The sequence below is a fragment of the Antedon bifida genome, chromosome 10, assembly GCF_963402885.1.
Source record: "Antedon bifida chromosome 10, ecAntBifi1.1, whole genome shotgun sequence".
Classification (NCBI taxonomy): domain Eukaryota; kingdom Metazoa; phylum Echinodermata; class Crinoidea; order Comatulida; family Antedonidae; genus Antedon; species Antedon bifida.
Genome location: NC_136235.1, coordinates 4,339,950 through 4,363,183, shown reverse-complemented (window position 1 = coordinate 4,363,183; position 23,234 = coordinate 4,339,950). Strand labels below are relative to the sequence as shown.

Here is a 23,234-nt window from a genome sequence, read left to right as displayed (position 1 = left end):
AAAAGGCCATAGGAAATAGATTACATGTAAACAATTAAATGTGATGCTGACTAGAACTACAGTATATACTGTACAGTAATTCCCTTAGCTTAAAGACCCATTCCCTATGCTGATGCTGACTAGAACTACATACAGTATATACTGTACAGTAATTCCCTTAGCTTAAAGACCCATTCCCTATGCTGATGCTGACTAGAACTACATACAGTATATACTTTACAGTAATTCCCTTAGCTTAAAGACCCATTCCCTATGCTGATGCTGACTAGAACTACATACAGTATATACTTTACAATAATTCCCTTAGCTTAAAGACCCATTCCCTATGCTGATGCTGACTAGAACTACATACAGTATATACTTTACAGTAATTCCCTTAGCTTAAAGACCCATTCCCTATGCTGATGCTGACTAGAACTACATACAGTATATACTTTACAGTAATTCCCTTAGCTTAAAGACCCATTCCCTATGCTGATGCTGACTAGAACTACATACAGTATATACTTTACAGTAATTCCCTTAGCTTAAAGACCCATTCCCTATGCTGATGCTGACTAGAACTACATACAGTATATACTGTACAGTAATTCCCTTAGCTTAAAGACCCATTCCCTATGCTGACTAGAACTACATACAGTATATACTGTACAGTAATTCCCTTAGCTTAAAGACCCATTCCCTATGCTGATGCTGACTAGAACTACATACAGTATATACTGTACAGTAATTCCCTTAGCTTAAAGACCCATTCCCTATGCTGATGCTGACTAGAACTACATACAGTATATACTGTACAGTAATTCCCTTAGCTTAAAGACCCATTCCCTATGCTGATGCTGACTAGAACTACATACAGTATATACTGTACAGTAATTCCCTTAGCTTAAAGCTCAGGTACAGGCATGAATTTTAAATATAATATTTTGTTAATTGTACATAAACCAAATATTTGTCACAGAAATCAAGACGAAAAAACATGAATTTCCCTTAATATGGTCAAATACAAAATTTGGCAAAATTCTTCCATAAAAACCAGAAAGACTTTTTTTCAGTAGTTAGGTAGTTAACCTAATGTAATAACATGTCTGGTGACTCCCTAGACGGTGAAAAAAGATGGTGGATATACGGTGGATAATTTTTGCTATAGCATGAAAATAAAAATCTGAAGTTGAATAAAAATATCAGAAATGTAATATTCAAGTTATATTACCTATATTTAGTCATTTGATAAAATGTTTTACCACACCGTTTATATTTCATAGCTTTTTAAAATGCCTCTCTATTTACAAAATGTGTGTACAAACGAATAGAGATTTTACTGTGTAATTTGAACTATCCCCCCACTGATAAGAAAGTGCTTATTTTCAACAAGCTTGTGTAACACAAATAAAATCCCAAAAATTATGAAACATAGGGGAAACTATAGATCGATAATTATTGGAATGTATAATCAATAGAAATTTTTTGCCCGCACCTGGCCTTTAAAGACCCATTCCCTACAATTTTTGATTGACGTTTTGTAAAAATAATGCATATAATGTATTACTTTAAAAACATTAAACCAGGTCATTCCTTGTCTTAAATGTACCCTTTATGGTCAATTATGATAAAAATAGAGAAACAATGCACTAAGTAGCTCACGGTGAATGTCCTCTCGTGGATGGTCTTTAGGCCTAGCCAGGTAGGCCTAGATGACAGCGACGTACGAACAGCGTACGCTAGTTATAGGCCTAGTCTGACGTTGTCTAGTTGCTGCATTGTCCTTCTGTTTTGCCAGTATCCGTTAATACAAATTGGGGGAAACCCAGTATTTTCACTGAAATCCATTTGTTTTTGGCCTTCACGATTGGTCAAAAGTGGGTGAATTACAGAAGAAAAACTAAAATATTAATCTGTGCGCAATGATGTTAACAATTATAATACATGAGGTCATAACAGCAAAATAAAACAATAGTTCTTCCAGTTTTTACTTTGTAATATTTTTTTTACCTCAAATACTTTCTTCAACGTCTAAAGCTCAACTCGGACATTGCTGTACAAGTTGGGGCTGGTCAGATCATACAATATTTTTTTAAATATGTTTAATATTCTCCCGACAACATTTTCTTTTTATATTTAGTTACAGATCCTAAAGCATATTCCTCAATAATTATTACTTTGTCATGCTGCTGCTATATAGTTTGTCTCCACATACATGTGTCATTGTAAAAATGGATGATTCATGACTATACAGGTAGTTAAATAAGTTACAGTTAATACCATATTTGGTAAAAATTAATGCAGACAATTTGTTGTGGCTTCAACAGCACAAATAGGTAATATATCCTACTGCAATGCAAGTTATTAATTAATTCTTGTCTAGTACCAGTAGGTCTTTGCTCTTTTTCTTGTTTCAATAATATTACACTTATCCATCAAGTCATCCTCAACTGATATATTCTCTATTTTATATGTTTTCTTGCCTGCCATATCAGCGGCTGTGTCCTTGGGTTGATCTATGAAAAAAAAGTTTATTGTAATATAGAAATATAGCCAGATACAGCTGCAAGGTGTGTTTGGGCAACTATTGGAGCAGGTGTACATATAACATTAGAGCCTGGTGCCTATTGGAGCAGGTACACATTGGAGAAAGGTGCATATAGGAGCAAGGAGCGTATTGGAGGAGGTGCATATTGGAGCAGGAACATATTACAGCAGGTGCTTATTAGAGATGGTGCTCATAGGAGCAAGGTGCATATTGGAGTTTTCATTGAAGTAGGTGTTCTTTCAATTACTGATAACTTTCAATATAAATATGAATCAACATAACAAATAAATGAAAACTTTGGAAAGGTATATAAATATATGCATATACTGTATGTACGAATATAGGGTGCTCTTCCATATAAAGGGAGGATTAACTAATGTCCGACACTATTCATTTACCTGTGTATTTAGCAGGATCTGGTTCATCTGGATTTAGTAACGCTTTGGCTGGTATTGGTATGACTCTGCCCGTTCTTTTTGATACTCTTACACGATCACCTGCTTCTGTGTAACGCAACTGAACATCTGTTGGTTGACTGTAACAACAAATTGCATCGTGTGTTATGGTTTAAAAAAGTAGTTTATAAGCAGTCATTTAATTTAAATACTGATAGCATTACAACAAAGTAATTGAATCTGTGGTGTTTCTCCTAGTGGCTTTTTTTGTGAGGGGAGGGGCATGTTTTTGCTGTCTAAGCTTTTAACTCAATGAAATACTAGACCTGTCAAAGAGTGAGAGTTAAAGTATCAATCACACTCACATTTGTTGACCTTAATTTGTAACTCAATGAAATAATACTCACTTGTCTGATGGGTCAATAAGAGCAACTTCAAAGTAATCTAAAGGCATCTCACTTACAACCATAGTTCCTCTTAATCCTTCCATTTTGCCTACCATTTTATAACACTATAAACAATGAAATAATGTATTGTACTGTAAGTAGGTAAAAATGTAAAACAGGTTCTGCACAATAACACAATGAAATTGTATAAAGAAAATTAAGCTTGTCTGCTTTCACATAAATACCGTATCAAAACTGTTTAAAACTTACACAATTAAGACCTTCTACAACAACCCAGTTTCTCTCCTTGATAATATCACAAATCAGACCTTGTTTACCTTTATCTTTTCCTTTTAGGATATGAACCTAATAAAAAAGATAAGATTATTATTATTAACTGGAGAGCTTCAATGGTAGTCCAAGCTAATTTTAATTTAGTAATTAGAAAAATAGATTATGACACCATGTGTTTAGTTATAGTAGTTTTATAGTATTTGCATATTCTGCCTATCTATTTATTGTAGGTTTCTTTGTTTGGTACTGTATTGGTTGGGTAGAAAACCTTACAATAAGCTTTAGTATTGGTTAAATACTTTGAAGGTGTGGTTGTTTCATAGAATTGGAGTTCCCACTCAGGACATATCCATGTTTTTTTCTTTAGTTTAGTCTTCACTTACCAAATCACCAAGGTGAATTTGCCACTCCTTAATTGGTCTAACTATAACTGGTGGCCTCTCTCTACCAGGAAGATTTGCCATCTGAGACTGCAAGGTCCCGGGACGGGCCATGCCATAACGGAAATGTCTGTTCACTCTTATCTCTCTGATGTGTCTGGCTGTTGCCAAACATAGTTGTGTTAAACGGGGCATCTTTAGTGTTCAATACCACAAATGCATAACCTGTAAAATGAAAATCATCTTTATAAAAGTAAGTAATTTCATACATGAGTATTGTATTGTGCTTAAAAAGCACAGGTCTACCTAACAACCTAAAAGGAGTCTTTGGAATGGTCTGTACAGTCTTGGAGATGCTGTGTAGCGCCACCAGTCGTCCTGTTGTTGACGATTGAGCATTTCCGCTTGCCCCCCTCCTGCTTCAATTTTCTTCAGTAGACTATCATACACATGTGGAAGATCATATCCTTTGATGTCTCTATTGATATTGTGTCTTCATTTCCATATGGCTTCTTTAATCTTTCTATCTGTGATTCTTTTTCGATAACCTTTACTCTCCAATTTGGTACATGGTCAATTTTTCTTATTGCGTGATCCGTGATAGCTGATTTGTGTAATACTTGGGAAGATGAATTTCTATTCGCCCTTGTTCTCACCATTTGGTTGTGTGTAATGACGTCCTTTTTGTTTTCACCTTGTTTTTAGAGACCATCTCGTTTCTCCAATATCAGGGAGTTGTTAACTCCCTGGTATACTTTTCACAATTTTATACAAAAAAATACCAATGGCAATCACCAAAAAAAATGTGACGTGATGGTTTCAATCAAACGTGTCCAAAATATCATTTGTAGACCTTAGTACCTTGCTGCAGTTAGTTTACTTAAAACTCTAGATAGCTAAGTAGTTAGTAGGCCAAGCTAGAGGGCATGCTGTAGAGTGTAGCCTAACTAAATCCTAGGGCCGAGTCAAAAATGGCTTTTATTAGATAGCCTAAATAAAAGATAGGGGCCTAGTTAGTTAGGCCTTGGCTTATTAGTTTATTTTTGATATGCTGTATTTATTAGGCCTAGGCCTAAGTCCTAGGCCTCTAGTAGGCCTAGGCTAGTTAGTATAGGCCTAGAGGCCTAGCAGCTAGCTAGCTAGGCCTACTACTAGGGCTAGGGCCTAGCCTAGCTAGTAGTACTAGACTAGTACTGTAGTAGTAGGCCTAGCCTAGGAGCCTAGGTATACCTATTTATAGGCCTAGGCCCTAGGCCTACATAATTTGTAAAAGATACAATACAATACATTGGCCGTATGAGTTACCTAATTCATTTCACCAATTAATAATTGCAAATTTAAACTACTGTACCACACACCATGGATTAACACACGTACCACAATAACAACAGCATGTTTTCCACCAAAAACTTGACGATTACCCGCCCTCATGCGTCTCATGAAATACTTTTTACTGTTTCTATTGTCACGACGATCAGCCGCCTTTCTATTAATACGTACATATGTGCAATAATTGACACTGCGGTTTATAATACACATGTTGCCGTGTAAATATCACATTTGAAAAAAGGCGGCACAATTGAATTTGGTGTTTGGCCTCTTTCTACTAGAGAGATCGCGATGAATGAAAAACATAGAAAAGTAGGTATTATTAACGAAAGGAAAAATTATATAGATCAATGGATTTATTTATTTATTTATAAATATATTTAACTTTGATTGGATATGAAGGCCTAGCCTAACCTCTATAGTCTAGGCTAGTAGGCCTAGCCTAGGCTAGCTAGGCTAACCTACTACTGTACTAGAGGCCTCTAGCGGCCTAGGCCTAGCCTAATTAAATGGGGGCCTGGCTGGGGTACAGACAGTAGGGTAGTGGGACGATTCGGCCCTAGGCCTACTACTACTAGTAGGCTACTACTCTGGCACTAGGCCTAGCTAGGCTAGGACCTCTTGGTAGTAGGCTACTAGTAGTACAGTAGGTGGTAGGTAGGCCAAGCTAGACTAGGTAGGGCCTAGCTAGGGCCAGGCCTAGTCCTAGACTAGAGTATAGGCCGGGTAGGTAGGGCCGGTCATCCATACGGCCGGCCATAGCAATAGGCCTAGTACTAGTACTATCCTAGGCCTAGTTAGAGGTAGTCTTACCTTACCTAATATTAATTTAGACAATTTTAAAAAGCTAGACTAGCCTAATAAAGTAGGGGAATCCCCTAGTTAGTAGTAGGCCTACTAACTACTACTACTAGTAGGCCTAGCCTAGTAGCCTAGACCACAATTCATTCATTAATTAAGTTAATTTGAGACTTCATGATTGACTTTAAAGTCCTACCACAGCCCACTAATAATAATATTAAATAATATACCTAAGCCTAGGCTACAGTGTTTTGTCCATAAATTACAATTTTTGTTATTATAATCTTATTCATAAAAATGAATTCGTTTAAAACCTGAACTTATCCAAAAACATAATATTTTTTTTTTAATTGAAAAAACTTTAATATCAGTTATATTTTCGTTTCAATCAAAGGAACACGCCAGTAAATCTAATTACAAAACATCTTGAATAAATTGAGCCTACATCTACTGTACTCTCGTAAAATAAATTTCCAACAACTATGAGAAAATTAACAATACTGCGTAACTATTTTCCTTGAATGATACAGCATTCTTTATACCTATACATTTTTTAATTTAGTCCAAAAGTTTAAAACATCTTTAACACTTTCAAGCAAAATTATGACACACACATAAACACTATAAGAGGAGGCAGCCTCTACGAGTAAATACTCTTTGCCTCCTTATTTCACTAAGGTAAGCATCACTAAGGTAAGCATTTTTACAACATAGAAACAAATATTACATCATTTACAAAAGGATGATTCAGTAATTTTCCATTTTTACAGATTTTTCCTACAAGAAATTAAATAATGCAGGAATTTAAAATAAAATTTTACAATTTGATGATAGGTACAAATGTGGCTTGAAGAGGTGTTTGTGGAAGATGACATACCTCAGTATGAAATTAACGAACGCAACCTTGAAACACTAACCAAACTAATGCAGAAGAACAGAGAACGTGACCATGATGCAGAAATTATTGTTGCAGATTTGAACCAAAAAACTTCAGAATATGAAGCAGAAGGTTGGTATTTAAATATTGTAAAATTACCTAGTTATACAGTAGTCCCAAAAGGGAACAACATTTTTGTGAAATTCTCGGATCACAATACCAATGCATTTACTCAAGCACACACACACACAATTAATTAACTTCTTTAAAATTACTATTTTATAAAATTGTTGTTTGGCTATAATTAAATTTTAGCCAAACAACAATTTTATAAAGTTATTTCTATTTACTGATGTTTCATTTTTAGCCAAACGTCTTAGTCGTATATTAGAATCTGTTGGCTTATCAACACCATCCTTATCACAGTCAGGAACAGTGAGTTTGAGAACATTGGCTGAGATTGCAACAATCCTAGAAATTAAAGATGTCACAACATCAAGGTAAAACATATCTTTTAGTTATTGTAACAGGGTTTAATCACATCCTTACATTTCAATCAGTTCAATAAATGAACATATTATTGCAAGGTAACAGGTTAATGTCTGTCTGTCAGTTTTTATCTGAACTATCTGTAAGTAAGGTATTAATGAAAAAGGCTGTTAAAAATGTGTTAAAGAATAGCAAAACCCCTCATCTTTCTCTTTGATATGCAGGAAAATGTGTTTACAACCCACTATTTATTTTTAACCCATTAACTACACCAAAGACGCTTTGCACTGATGAAACAGAAAAGTAAAGACCAAAATTCATAGACACATTCACATAACCATTCTGCCCATGACAGAGGCAAATGGCAGAAAATGCTAGAAAACATCATGTCACAACAAGAGCAGTAACTGATGAGGATGAACTACACCTTAAGTTAAGTTTACTATTTTTAAATTTCAGTTATATACTGCAGATGAACAATTTAACAGAATCCATGATGGAAACAAAGAAAGCACATCACGTCGAAGCAAAACAAAATGAACAGTTGTTTACTAAAACTAAAGCTGCCCTTATCAAAGCTGCCAACTTAAAAAGGTATGCAACTAGAATCACTGATCACAAATTAATTTCACTGGGAATTGTTGTTGTAAAGCTTGCAAGCAGTTGTTGACAATAGAAAGTAAATCTTTAAAAAGCGATATGTGCATGTAAAGCCTGTTTTCTTGTTGACGTTATTCGGCGCTCTCGTTAACAATAATCGGCGATCTTCTACGTAAACATTGAAATTGTAACAATTTACAGCAAAAGGTACATTTTTAACAAACAACGGCGACACAGAACTTCTGCGATTTACAGGAAAATGTGTAATAATAATAAAAAAAATAAATGTTAATCGACGCTACAAGTCGCGATTAATGACAATCGCAAGAGTTGAATCCAGTTAAACTCTAGCGATATTGCAATGTTAAAACACAAGAACTGACCAATCATCTTGGCGATACAGTACATGACGTCACATAATTGATGGAAAATCCTCCTGACTACATTTATTTTTGTTGCATCATCCAAAGTGACTATAAAATGATGTTCCGGAAAGTAGGCGTGGTATAGGGTCTGGATAGGTCTAAAACTTCAGCCTAGTCCAAAATGCTATTTGGACTATAATAGGCCTACTGAGCACGAAGAACCATCAGTATAGAGATAGTGTGCCTAGGAGAGGAGTCCTCTATTCATTTTTTCGTGTTACGACGACGACGTCGAGAGAAAAGACAGGCATTTTCAACTCTAGAAATCAAATGATCACGTTATCGTTATCATTTCAACTAGGTCGTTTACAAACGATCATTGTTGAACTTTTAACGATCAAAGATGATAGCGTTGACTAACGCCGACATGATAGCAGGCTTAAAAATTAAATATTAAAATCTTTAATCATTTCTGAAGTATTTTCTTCATTTAAATTTATGTTAGAGTTCTTGAAACATTGGAAGATCAGTCAAAAAATGCAGGACCAGAGTTGGAAAAGAAGATCAGAACAACTGGATTCCTGCATAACAAAATCAGAGAATATGCTGCTAAACGCCAACAGCTAAAGGTAGGTATTTCAATAGAATGTTGTCATCTTTGTTATTTCCAACATTTAACAAGCCCATGCATTGTAAACTTGGGACTTTTTGTTCCATAAACAAATCATGGTACTGCAATAGAGCCAGTATTTGTACCTAGAATGATGTGTTTGGTAAGCAGGCGTGTAAATCTCAATACCACTACTCAATGTTCTACTTGTAACTACAATATTTTAGTTTAAAATCTCATTTTAACTTCTGACTGCTTTGACTTTATGATGTAAAAATAACTTCTGACTGCTTTGACTTTTAAACATAAATTGGAAATTCTTAGAAGTCTGATTTTAAAAATTACAATCCTCCTAATGTAGGTGTCCCATACTGTGTGTTAACTAATTTTAATTAGTTATATATATTTCATCATAGAAATAATGATTTTATAAAATACTTAAATGTTTTTTTTTTAGGATCAGTTGAATGAGAATGGTTTTAGTGAATCATATAGTCACCAAAGTCTTGTGAAAGAAGCTCAAGTAGGTTTATAGCTAATATGAATTAAATATAATAAAAGCCTTCAAATTTAAGTACTATAGTTGTGGGAAATGCAATCATATTATGTTAAGTCGTGATTGCATTGGACTTAATAACTGAGTCACCGGATAAATTGACCAAATTAAGTCCAATCTGAATAGTGGTTATGATTTATACCAACGATTAATTTTACCTGCCCAGTCGAACTTACCATAGTCTTGGTAAAACCATAAGGAAATATTATATATATTAAACTAACCATGCTGACTAAAAAAGTCCAATCCAGACATGGCACTTTGGTAAACATCAAGAGTTCATGATCTTCACCATGCACTTCAATCATAGTTTTTAATGTCACCGGTTAAGGTTTTGTAAAACCATGGTAAACGCATGAAATTATCCAAGTGCGACCAATGGTCAAATTCCAGGATTTTGATTTTAAATTCATAAAGTCTTTGTTTTTTTTAGTACCTCGGTAATTTAAAAGCAAAACTTGTACCTTTGAAGTCTAAATTGGACAGCTACCATTGTTTGCCTCCTAACATAACACTAACTAAAGTGAAGATTGAAGAAGCCAGACAAGAATTGGTAAGTTTACTACCTGTAATTAATTCTGTATTGCCTGGTCTTGTAGTGGTGCTGTAGCTTATTTGGTTATCGAACTTGATTACCAATCCATAAACCCTGTACTCAAATCATAGCTTTGTTATCCATGTAAAAAAAAAACATGGGGCAAGGCATGTTGTAATTTGCAGCTGGATATGATTGATTGAAATATATATTTTTTTTATATATTTTTAATACTAAATGAATTTTATTTTGTTTTCCTATCCAAGCAATACATGTATATTAGGCATTCAATGGGTATTGGAGCAAGAACAGTTAAATCTGTTCAGGCCTATACTATTGCTTGTGATTTTGCTTAATATGCCATGTGTTTTCGTTTATATAACAAACATAATACAGTACAGTATTTGAAAGAAACATGTTTTACAACTAAACTGGTTATCATTAAACTGGTTATCATTAAACTGGTTATCATTAAACTGGTTATCATTAAACTGGTTAATATTTATACTGGTTAACATTAAGCTGGTTATCATTAAACTGGCTATTGTTAAAGTGATTAAAATTGAACTGGTTATCATAGATTATCAAATATGAAATGATTATCTGTTTCAGGAGTCATTAGAGTCAGAATTGGCAAGGAATATTGATGCAATGCGAACATGATGAGTGTACAATTTTTTAGATCTCACTGTAAATATCTTAGTTCAGTATAAACATTTTTTTTTCATAAATCTGTATAAAAATTTCTCACTCAATATTGACAATGTTAATCGAGTGAACTTTTCTGTGACATAGGGTAATTTTTCAACAAAACAATCAGCGGAATCAATGATGGCACATGAAATGCATATATACAATGAAAATGATATTTTCTATTCTAATAACTATTATGGCAGATAACCAGGCTATCTAGAATTTACCAAAAGTTCTGATTCACAACTTTGCAACCATTTCATTTTCATGATGGAAATGGTGTTTAGGGTTTATTTATTGTGCTTTTTATTTTTATTTGACATCCATGAAAACAGTTAACTATAAATCATAAGTATTTAACCGTAATATTAAAAGTATTACATTAAAAAAAAACAATTGAATGTTGTCTGGTCCTCTTGTTCTTACATTGTTTGTTATTTTTTCTTTTCTGCTGCCCTCAGCAAATATTCTAAATTGTTTGTAATGTAAATCTGTTTTTTCAGTAGTCTTTCTGCTTAGTGTACTGCCCTCAATCCTTCTAAATAGTCTAGGTTTATTATTACAGATATTTACACAGATTCAAATCCAGAAATAAATCTTTATCAACGTTTCCTCTCCCCCCCCCCACCCTCTATACTGTGCCTGATGTGTTTATATATATATAATACTGTATCTTTTCGCTTCCCGCTTCGTGAATAAAATACTGAAAGATGAGGGCGTATCAATTTGATCTCTGATTCGCATGTGTACAATTGAGGACTAGTGCTGTTCCGCCGTACCACGCCGAGAATGTTAAAAAAAAGTCGCTATCCAATCGAGTTTGAACAATACCATAAAAGCCCCAGTGGTCTAATGGTTAGGACATCTGCATTTCAAGCAGAAGGTTCCGGGTTCGAATCTCGGTTGGGGCGACTTTCTCATTCTCACAGATTTCCTCATAAAAAAAAAAGCGAAAAGCTAAATAAAAACGATAAAGTAAAACAGCCAGAAAAGTTATGTTATCGAGTGTTATCGAGGCTAGATTACTGTAATGGGCTTCTTTATGGCCTCCCTGAGACTACGATCCGAAAGTTACTACTGGTTCAAAATTTAGCATCACGTATCATATATATATGCGCAGGAAGTATGACCATGTTACTCCACTTTTCATCAAACTGCACTGGTTACAAATATTCTGTTACTGACATATAAATGCCTTAATGGCCTGGCACCGGAGTACCTGAGCGAATTGCTAAGCTACCAACACAGCAATCATCTAATGATAACCTAAGATTACGCGTGCCTAGATCACGCCTAATAACGTACGGTGATCGTGCGTTTAGTGTCTGCGCTCCATCTATATGGAACACTCTTCCGGTTAATATCAGAAAATCAAAATCTACAGACTTATTTAAAAGGCATGTGAAATCATATTTATTCCAACAAATTTACAAGTGCTAGCGGTTCTGGCGTTGCGCCTTAGAACTTATCTTTTTAGAAAAAATTCGGCGCATTATAAATACGAATTGATTGATTGATATAATATATAAATCATACTGTCAAATTATTGAAACAGTGCTCATATTCGGAACATGATCTCATAATCGCGTCGAGCATAGCTCATCGGCGAAAGTTCCGATAATGTATATATGCGCGACCCCTCCCTCACCTACCCACACACACGTACACCCGCGTATCTGATAGGGAACACAATACCGTAGACCACAAATAATCGTTTATGAACAGTCCCTATTATTTTCTGAAACACTAAATTAAATACATCTGCAGGTTAAATAAAACATCGTTTACTTTAGTCTTTACATCTAGCACAGAATACCATGCCCTATTTCCAATCAGGTGACGTCACTTAATATCCAGACGACAAAATCTTGAATACGCTTTATAACGATTAATCGTCTACAGTACAGTTAACAGATGCATAGTATTAGTGTGTCTACGGGTTTGAACTTCTTAATACGAATTAGTACTTAATACGAATTACTCCGTATATGCTATAATAATCTGATGTAATGTGTCATTTTATAGGCCTACATGTGCACAGGTGGGAGTCAAACGGAAAGACAGACTGTCAAAAAAGTCACATTAATATTCAACTTTCATCGTTATACCTTTAATAATCTTTGGTATCCGACATCCGGTTTCGATGATTATAGGTTATGATATTTTACCTTACTTTAAATTGAGTTATGATGTATCGAGACGTTAGGCCAACACAGACTGTTTACATCACTAATGAGGCAGATCGGTGGAAACGGAGGCGTTGCGCCGATATATATGCTTCACTGATAATTAATCTTCATTCATCGTGACGGATGATGAAAAAACCCCCCCAAAAAACAAAACCCCTCTTAAGTACCAGAGTGAAATGGGGATTTGTAATGAATTCTAAGAGTATTATCTGATACAACCTATTCATTAACAATTTAATAATAAGAAATATTTAATTTGATTTTTTTTTCTACTTCCGTTGAAACAATTCAAAATCATTTGAAATGTTTCTTAATTTGTTTCTTATTTTACAAAAGTACTACAAGTAACTAGTATTGTATTTTTCATCGTTATACATTGTTTGTTCCCTTTGAGGGATGGCGTTGGTGTGCCGATCTTAACAAAACACCGATGCTCTTTTACTTTTTACCTTAAAACTGTTCCAGCCCAATTACTGATTATTAATCGCATTAAGTCCTCCAGGTATATTAACGTCAAATCAATGTTTTCTTGTTATTTTTAAGTTTCGTAATGGATGGAATATACAAATATACATTTGCAATTTGTGATCGATAATGGTGTGTGTTATTAAGTTCATCTGAACTATTAGTAGGCCTATTATTACACTTATATTACTTTTTGCTTAATCGTTGTAGTCGGCGTCATCATTCCTTTGATGAACCGTCTTCAGGTGTTTGTGTGTTATTTGTTTCTCGTTAAAAAAAATATAATGGTGCTGACGTATGAGATTTATCAGTTTCTATCCAACAAAATCTAAGTTCACACTTTACATTGCCTACGCAGAAAAATCTAAGAATATCTGCATCGATCTTGAGCACTAACTAACAAAAGCAATATTTTGTGCGTATGATTTTGTTCGAATGGTCGGCCTTTTTTCTCATTTCTTGTATAAATCACTGGGTTGTTTCAATGGCTGTAAAATTAATAATTTGTGATTTCAAAAACATTTTTCCATTTTATTTGTCATCTTGTCGAAGCTGCCCAATTCTTCATATCAATTTTTTTTCTACAAAATTACCAATTTGCACTCGCGTTTTTCACACCTTTGGGAGTTTTAATTAATTTTTCTCAATTTTATAAATGTTTCTACATTGCCATTATAATGATTAAATTAATAATAATAACAAACACACTATTAGCATCAATCTAATTTGAAAATCACAATTCTGTAAGATTCTTTATTCACCATCTAAAATCCGGGAATGTTATCTCCGAACGAAATTTAATGCTGAAAATGGCTGAACTAAAACGACAAATACATAAATATCTTTCCCAGTAGAATCATTTACAGATTTATGTTTAAAATATCTCCCCAATGTGCATTACTTAATCAATTTACGGAATGGACGATCCTCCATGTTATACTATACCGGTGTATGTTCGAAGTACAGTATTAGTATTATTGGTTTTCCGCAACGAAGTTGCAGGAAAACCTCTTGTGATTGTACGAAATCATCATCATCATCATCATCATCTTTTTTTTTTTCATCTTCTTTCTTTCTGTATGATTTTTGTGTAACGCTTTTCTCTAAAACTTGCAAACATAACATTTTTTTAACTATGTTGACATTTTGACATTTATGTAACGTCGTCAAGCGAAGCTTTTCATGATGCTTACAATTGCGCAACGTGACGTACGCGCGATTTAACGATTTTCTCGTATTTAACATAGCTCGACAACCAAATAACATTTCAACTTGAAACTTTGCAAAAGTTTAATTTATATTATGCGCTAACTTTCTGTGGGAAAAAAATTGCGTGTTTTACACAAAGTTACGCGCGCACGCGCATTTAAAATTTCAAAATGCGCAAAATTAATTTATAATCAACTTTCTACGCGTTTCATGTCGTTTTAAGCATGTCAAAAATTCCCACGCGTGCGCACATTTTTACGTGTGCGGTGCGCACGTAGCATTGAAAACGTATTTTTTTCGCGTGATTTATGTTTTTCCAGCCTTTTCTAGTAATTTTACCAAATTTTAAACAATTTCGACTTAAAGATACGTCATACGAGCACGTCGAATTGGACAATTTGCGCGCGTTTTTTATGAAAAGGTTAAAAAATTCGTTTAAAATATGCCTTTTTTTAAACAGTCGTAATTTCTAAACTAGACGGTCAACTTTTTGTGGATGGCATATTCTGGAAGTAGATGAGTTGTAGATATCGTATCAGGTATTAATATGGCTAACCGGACATTGTGACGACATCGTATGGCCACGCGAATATAAAATTTAGGATTTTTGTATCTTTCGTCATAGCTTACCACATTGAATAGAGCGCATCTCCACTTATCCGTTTTCCATTTTCACCCCGATTTTGATATTGTCTAGGTCAATCAACTATCTTTCGCAGGAGTTAAAAATATTTTAATTTTTTTGACGTCATCATGCATAAAAATTTAAATCACGTGTGGCATTAATTTCATCTTTACAGTAAATTTTAATCTGTTATAGCTCGTAAGAATAAAATGTGATAATCACGATTAAAACTTTTTCTGGAAGCTATTGGATTGTAGATACGAAACTATGTAAAAATGTTGCCAATCGGATGTTGTGACGTCATCATATGGCCAGTTAAATAAAAAAGGTCGTATTTTCATCTTTTGCGTCATAATTCATTACATTTAAAAGAGCGCGCATCAATATTTCACGTATTCAAATTTCTTCTACACGCTAATACGTTGTTGCTGAGATAATTTCCTTTCGGAAATGCTACCTTCGCGTTTCATTTTAAAACCGTCAACATGTTAAAAATTGCAATAAATATCGGGTCCCGTAATTTCACCTATTCTACACTGTATGTGATATGGATACAGATTATACTGTGTATACTATATATGAATTTAAATAATAAAATTCAGCAATAACAACATATCATATTCTTCAGTTCAGGTCATAATGCCAACGTGAACACTTCCTTTTGTCCTCAACCTATCCCCTTAATGTTAATGTTGCACCACTTGCGCGGCGGAAAACCAAACTCGTCAAAGTGACGAGTTACATGTCTAGTTATTATTATTTAAGTAGTTTGTTATGGTTAGAGCATGGACCTAACATGTTTAGATCTATGGTTATAAATGCTAAATGTATATTAGTGTGGTCCCCTCCCTCCTCTAGTTATTGGCCTCTTAGATCAAGAGTTATTTCTTTACCTCTGTAGGCCTACGAATCTCCTAGCCCTAGTCTACTAATAGACTAATGGTCTCACAATGTCTCTATAATTCGTGACATCACGTACTAAAATGTTACGCGCCCATAAGCATGAACATCCGTGTTTATTGAATTCCCGTGCGTTAAGTTTCTTTTCTTCGTGGTCTCACTTCCGAGTATATTTCTTTTAAAAAACTATTTATAGGTAGGCTAACTGCTTTCTGGTTCGTGTAGCGGCCATGAATTAACATGGGATCTAACATTCTTTAATTCCCCTATCTTTCAAAACATGATAGGCCTATTTAATGGCTTTCTTAAAATATGAAAGTCACTAAACTGTGTGCGAACGGAAATGGAAGAATAACCACACAGATCAGTGTGACATGTTTCTTGTGCTCTTCTAGATTAATAATATTAAAACTACTAACCCAAATATATATCGACTGAAACCAAACAGTTTTCGCCTAACTGTATATTGTATGTAAATCAAATGTAAACCAACCAACCAAATTTCATTTGTACCTCGTTGAAATGGAAATAAATAATATCGTATCGTAAACTTATTGAATTGCGTGCGCGTTATAAGAAAAAGTAGTGCGGTTTTTGTAATAAAATGGTTAGTGCGTATGTATTAGTTGTTGTACTCTGCCTTTTTGCTTCCGCGTGTAATATTTCTACTAAAGAGACGTGTACGTGAGAGCTTTCCTCCATGTGTATTGTTTCCAGAATCGACTATCACTGCAATGACCGAGTTTCCATCGAAATGTTATTTATACGTTTACGAGAAAATTAACACTGTGCTAATCTTTTGACAAACGACAATCTATCTCTTCGAATACAAAATAAAGCATCTCAGATATCATTATTGGTGAAATGCTATGATAGGATTGTTGACGATGAGGATGATGTTGATTGTGACGACGGTGAGGAGGATGAAGTTTACTGTGAAAAGGGTGAGGGAAAGGTTGACGACGAGGATGAGGTTGACTGTGACGACGGCGAGGATGAAGTTGACAATGAAGGTGACAGCGAGGATGAGGTTGCCAATGTTGTGAGGATGAGTTTGACTTGACGACGGTGAGGATGAAGTTGACAATGAACATGACAACGAGGATGAGGTTGACTGTGACGACGGTGAGGATGAGGTTGACGATGAAGGTGACGACGAGGATGAAGTTGGCGACGAGTATGAGGTTGACTGACGATCGACGGTGAGGATAAAATTGACAATGAAGGTGACGATGAGGATGACTGTGACGACGGTGAGGATGAAGGTGACGACGAGGATGAGGTTGACTTGAAGAGGGTGAGGATGAGGTTGACGATGAAAGTGACGACGAGGATGAGGTGGGCGACGAGTATGAGGTTGACTGACGACGGTGAGGATGAAGTTGGCAATGAAGGTGACGATGAGGTTGACTGTGACGACGGTGAGGATGAAGTTGATAATGAAGGTGACGACGAGGATGAGGTTCACTGTGAAGAAGGTGAGGATGAAGGTGACGACGAGGATGAGGTTCACTGTGAAGAAGGTGAGGATGAAGGTGACGACAAGGATGAGGTTGACTTGAAGAGGATGAGGTTGACGATGAATGTGACGACGAAGATGAGGTTGACTGTGACGACGGTGAGGATGAGGTAAATATAAATATGACGATGAGGTTGACGATGAAAATGGCGAAGATGAAGTTGATCGTTTTGGGGTCTGTTGCTACCTAGAAAAAGGTTTGCTGTCAAGTTTTACATTGATCATCTGGTGACGACGTGATAAGAACAACTATACTGATTATGACGATACAGAATATGATTTTACGTTTGATAATGATGATAATAGTGAGAAAATAGAAGAAGATTGTGTTTACAATATAATATATGGACAACAATGTCTAATGGAACTATTATTTTGATTTATGTTCTCTAGTTGATTGTATATGTGACTTTTGACTGATGCATGCCTTGTTATATAATTCACTTCATCTCACCCTTGGAGATATGCCGTTGTTTCCACGAACAAGTACGGTGTCACTGCCAAGTACAATCCACTACCGAGAATAAACAAATTGTTTGATTATAGCTTTGTTTTTAACAACTAGAATTAATTTGTGAACTTTCCTCATTCCCAAATGACCCACATTAATAACTGCCTGTATATTCCTAGAAAAGCAAGTGTTTTTAACAATGGTGCGACAGAAAACACATTTGCTCAGTTATGTAAGTACTCTTTTACAGTTCTGAAATTGATGTAAGTGTTTTGTGTTTTTTTTTTTCATATCGGTTCAGTTATATTCGTTGAAAGAAAGTCAACCATTTAGGCCTACAAATACAAATGAATTCTCCGTATTGGAAAATGACATTCTCAGAATATGTTTGTAATGGGATATAAAGCAAACTTTCGAATGAGTAACTGCTATAAAACAAGTATGAGACGCTTTGTCAATTTCAATTAAATTTATTTCACGTAAGGCCTATATAAATAAATTCGATAAAAGCATATCAATGTGTACAATAATAAAACTGAGGAGTTGGGTCAGAGTGAAAAAGGGTAAAATGAGCAAGAGAAAAAATTCAGATGCCTTTGCTCCCTGGATAAACTACAATTCAAACGGCCGTTTAATACATGTGACGAAATAACCACCCCACTTTCTCTGGAAATCCGAGAGATTGTAAATAGCTGATATTTCCTAAATATAGACTAGCTATGTGTTCCCTAATAAAGTTCTCCCTAAAATGAGGCGCTCTATCTCGGATTGCAACCGTACCAAGATGCAGATGCAGAAAACCAGTACACTGAAATGTTTGAAGTATGTGTTCGAAGGCGGTAAACATTAAAAGTTAATTCTTTAATCCTTAATTGATGTTTCAACGAAATATTTTTTCTTCTTTTTTCCATATTTAATCTAAGACCTAAACCTCTATAAATCATTTTAAGCGTATCTTCTTTGTTTTACCCAGTGTGTCTGCATAGGTCTTATTAGGTCGTTAAATGTTTTTTTTATGTGGATCATTATTTTCTACAAAGCCTTTACATTCCGTGAAGTTACAAGAAACTAGGCCTTATTCAATGTTCATTTTTTATTCAGTTCAGTTACCGTATTCATCAATGGTTTAAAATCACTGTATAGTCGTAATCAAATAATATTTATGGCAATAAAGATTAGACCCCAACTCTTTTACCAGCATATGGTTCATATACTTTTAAATTTGGTCAAACTGTCAAACGAACAAATATATTTAAACATTGGTAATAACCTGCAGGGAGCACCCCTGATAACGTAAAGCCACCTATCATGTTCTTTATCTACCTTCTGAAAGTTACCGTATGTTGCGTATTGTAAATAAAAATACATATTTGGGTTTCCGGGAGAGGTATAGTTTTTCTTCTATTTAGTTTTGATGCATACATACCCAAGATGTTTAAAGATTTCTGAAATCGGAAATAATTGATTTAAAAAAAAGTGTATTTATTATATGGGCTTTGAACTTTTTATCTGACATACTTTTCTCTTCTGGTTTTATGTGAGCATGGTAAGCCGGGTGAAGACATTGATCTTTTTTAAACACCCTTTCTGTTAAAAATAGATGCTGTTAATCCATCCAATACAAAAATATCTTGAGTAAGATGTATTTTATCGATTACTAAACGATTATTGCGCAGTCATGAATGCACTGGTCAAACCGCACGAGAAGACGCACAGGGTCCCAGACAAAAATATGTCAAGTAAAGACTAGCTTTTCAGACAGACAGACAGACCGTGACCTGAAGCATACCTCCAAAGGTGAACCGTCTCGGCTCCTCGTCGGATGGACATCAGTAACCCGTCGACGACTGTCCGTAGAGACCTTGTTTCTATTTTATTGAAAAACGACCAATTAAAACTAATGATAGACAAGTGTGTATACAGAGTTGTCGACAAATTTACCTCGTGTGTACAAACAGCTCATAAATGCTTTAGATTTACTGTTTTTGTCTGTCGACCTTTTTAACTAACCTATATTATTGCTGACCTTGCTCTAGGTAATGCCACGGTTCTGCCATCACCAGTTTTTAAAATCAAATAAAAGACCCTCATTTTGTTTACAGAAATAAAATGTACATTGTATAGCTAATCATCATTTTTGTCATTTTATGTCGAAAGCTACTGTAGTTTTTCAGTAAAAATATGAAAATAAAACAAAAAATAATAAATAATTAGATAAAAAGTTATAATAATAATGCTAATAATATCAATGCTTGTGTATGGTATGCGGTGAGAGTTTCTGACTCAGTAATGTTATTTTGGTGGCGATTGCTTTCAATATAGACGTGTTAATAATACTGCATTCAACATTATATTCATTTATTCAGCATTACTGTAGGCTACATATACCGGTACTATTTAAAAAACGCATATTGATAGTGAGATAACATGAATGCAAATCTGGCATTTCCATGGCATTTTTCTGGCAACACGTTAATTTCGAAATCGGAATGTTGTACTGTTATGTTTAAAATACCATGCGGTGTATTGCCCAGATACACATTAAAGCACGATCTGTGTGCTTTTCCCACTTTTTCTCAACATACCTTTTCTGTAATAATATTCTCGTAGCCGAGAAAAGTGAAAAGAATCTGGGACGTTTTCAGGACCCATAAACCGAGTTTTTGAAGAATTTCCATAAATCGCAGATCAAACAGTATTGCCCCGTCACAACATCTTTTTGTCAATTACCTGACCCCTGTAACGTGACTTATAAACAATCAATTTCCATATTGCCACCTGAATTGTAAATATTTTTATCTTTAAATCTAGGACGGTCGAGTGTGTGACCCTACTACTGCATGTAACCCGGACCGGTTTCTACGTTCAGTAGTATACAGTAATGTTATTTGTTCCTAGGTAAAGAATAGATGGAGAAATAATATGTTATATGCAAAAGCTATGCATAGAGTATTTCTATAGTGAAAATGTGTTTGTACAGTATTGTACAGGGCTGCTGTTTTTTCTGTTTCTTTTTTATCAATTATGGATAGAATAAAACATCCGAAATCAAAGATTTATTGATTGAATGATGTATTTAAATATTACAAATCGGACGACGTCAATTAGTAAGATTTTCATCATTTTATATCATCTTTATGAAGAAGGCACGGTTATTGTAAGGTTTAGAGTTCAATTTCAATGACTTCACATTGAAATAACATTTTCTTAGTATATTACATACAATAAAGACTAAACTAATGTTTTCATTTTGTCTGTGGACTTACAGGGTACGAACGATAAATAAGTTTGCCTAGACTAAATACGCCTAACCTTTTCTCCAACCTAGTACTAGTATAGATCAACTAGGACCGTCGGACTCTTCATCACTGTCGCAATACTTAAATTATACCAACAGGTCACCTGACCTGCTTTGCATAGTTTATATATTAATCTTCTTTTTACAAATTTATACACGTTTATTGTGTTAGACACAATTTATGTCTGTTAATTTCTTTAGATGTGCTATTAAACAAATTAACCGTCATTAAAATGTCTGCGTTTCGTGGAAGAACGTTTTCCTTAATCCTATAAAATGTCTGAGAATGCGAAAGCTAATTTGTGAAATGTTTTTATAATAATAATTTATTTGGAAGCTACACTTGAAACAGTGGCACACTTCTTGAATGAAGGTGCGTCCAGAGTAAGTAAAATAAAAGTTAGAGAAAAAATGATTTAACAATAGGCCTATTTACAGTACAAGGAAACTTGAGATAAATTATGTACAAGATTAAAAGTAATACAGGATTTATAAAGCAAAGAACTATTTTTCATTGATTTCCCTTCTCTCTCTCCTTACCATGCCCGTTTGGTGAAACCTTTAAAAAATCTATCGAATGCAACTTCAATATTTGTAGGAAGATCAGGTGAACCAACAACATACATTCATTTTTGGTCTATTGTTCCATTTTTAAATTGGTTTTATGTGTATATTACTGCTTGGTGAAATCAAAATAATAAATCAATATCTCAGAAACTGATTGAAATAATATTGAAAATTGCAAAAAGCGACAGAGGGCGCGTTATTTAATATTTCGTCCCATGCGACAGATACAGATAGCTCGAGATTTTAAAAAGTTTTGTGACCAATAATATGGAATTTGATATGCAGTCTGTTGGTATAGCTAAAACTATATAGCTAAAATGATCAGTGCGAGAGATTCTAAGATTAGGTAACGTCTCGTGGTACAATGTTCTATGAATTAGAGACTAATTTAAAGGAACGACGAGAAGTAACTTGCTGAAAAATGATTATTATCATGGCGTTTAATTTCTCTTCAAATGTCAATGAGTAGACATAAATTTAACAAAGATAAAGGTTATATCAATATTAGCTGAAATGTTTACTTAATAAGTGATATACAATTCTTTCTCATTTTCTTTCTGATTAACTTTGTAAATACATCACATAATTTTAATTAAAGTAGTGGCTAGTAAGTAGGCCATTTACCATTATTTAACATGCTCAAAAAAAGGAAAGAATTACCTAAATTAATAAAATCTCAATGGTTTTGTTCATAATTTAAATAACGAACGTATTGAAACTAAAGTAAAGTATTGAGTAATAATAAGAGCAAATCTTAATGGAAATAACTTTTTAAATTGGCTAAACACCAATTTCAGGCGTGTTCAAATTAATCCAAACCGCCCTGACAACGAACCAATTCAATTTGAAAGTTTACTTGCGTATGTGGTATATGAAACTTAATATAAACAACGTGTTTTGTTAGTTACAGCCTAAAGTGGAAAATGTGTGCAGTAAACACTCTATTTCGTAGTCCTAAATAAAATGTTAGCATTCTAAATATATATACATATTTCATTACTGTGTTTAAAATAGCTTGATATTTTTTTCTTTTCAGGAAAGTACACAACACAATTGACATACTTATACATAGCCAAATCGTCCGATTTATGCTGATGAAATTCAACTCCCCGTAGTGTCAACATACGTCGTTTATGTACGACTGCAATGACCCAGACGGGGACCGGCCAAC

General features: G+C 34.4%; 2 protein-coding genes and 1 non-coding gene across 6 annotated transcripts; 2 read left to right on the top strand and 1 right to left on the bottom strand.

Annotated features, from left to right (window-relative positions):
- Positions 1-1,952: 1,952 nt before the first annotated feature.
- LOC144853958 (large ribosomal subunit protein uL24m-like) lies at positions 1,953-5,444 on the bottom strand. Of its 3 annotated transcripts, none has more exons than XM_078711836.1 (6): positions 5,363-5,444; positions 3,989-4,210; positions 3,582-3,677; positions 3,333-3,436; positions 2,929-3,065; positions 1,953-2,498 (listed from the first exon to the last, which is right to left on the bottom strand). In XM_078711836.1, exons 2-6 carry the CDS (start codon positions 4,178-4,180, stop codon positions 2,362-2,364), a joined length of 666 nt encoding a protein of 221 aa, XP_078567962.1. In that variant the 5' UTR covers positions 4,181-4,210; positions 5,363-5,444; the 3' UTR covers positions 1,953-2,361. The 3 variants fall into 3 exon arrangements, with proteins under 3 accessions (XP_078567962.1, XP_078567964.1, XP_078567963.1); XM_078711838.1 differs by having other exon boundaries at positions 5,344-5,422; XM_078711837.1 differs by having other exon boundaries at positions 5,291-5,406.
- A 74-nt stretch (positions 5,445-5,518) lies between these two features.
- LOC144853957 (HAUS augmin-like complex subunit 1) lies at positions 5,519-23,226 on the top strand. 2 transcript variants are annotated; one of them, XM_078711835.1, is made up of 8 exons: positions 5,519-5,626; positions 6,950-7,124; positions 7,360-7,492; positions 7,941-8,075; positions 8,952-9,075; positions 9,514-9,579; positions 10,046-10,165; positions 23,100-23,226. In XM_078711835.1, exons 1-8 carry the CDS (start codon positions 5,606-5,608, stop codon positions 23,118-23,120), a joined length of 795 nt encoding a protein of 264 aa, XP_078567961.1. In that variant the 5' UTR covers positions 5,519-5,605; the 3' UTR covers positions 23,121-23,226. The 2 variants fall into 2 exon arrangements, with proteins under 2 accessions (XP_078567961.1, XP_078567960.1); XM_078711834.1 differs by lacking the exon at positions 23,100-23,226 and adding an exon at positions 10,760-11,228.
- On the top strand, positions 11,679-11,751 carry Trnae-uuc (transfer RNA glutamic acid (anticodon UUC)). Its single transcript has one exon. It is a non-coding gene; the product is annotated as a tRNA-Glu (tRNA).
- Positions 23,227-23,234: the final 8 nt, after the last annotated feature.

Bases quoted from the DNA above. Each gene is read 5' to 3' on its own strand.
- LOC144853958 (XM_078711836.1), bottom strand. From the start codon at position 4,180: ATGCCCCGTTTAACACAACTATGTTTGGCAACAGCCAGACACATCAGA. The intron at 3,437-3,581 runs GTAAGTTTTAAA...CATTGTTTATAG, and splicing joins TTGTAGAAGGTCTTAATTGT to TGTTATAAAATGGTAGGCAA. The intron at 2,499-2,928 runs GTAAATGAATAG...TTTTTTTCATAG, and splicing joins AGATCCTGCTAAATACACAG to ATCAACCCAAGGACACAGCC.
- LOC144853957 (XM_078711834.1), top strand. From the start codon at position 5,606: ATGAATGAAAAACATAGAAAA. The intron at 5,627-6,949 runs GTAGGTATTATT...ATTTGATGATAG, and splicing joins TGAATGAAAAACATAGAAAA to GTACAAATGTGGCTTGAAGA. The intron at 9,076-9,513 runs GTAGGTATTTCA...TTTTTTTTTTAG, and splicing joins CTAAACGCCAACAGCTAAAG to GATCAGTTGAATGAGAATGG.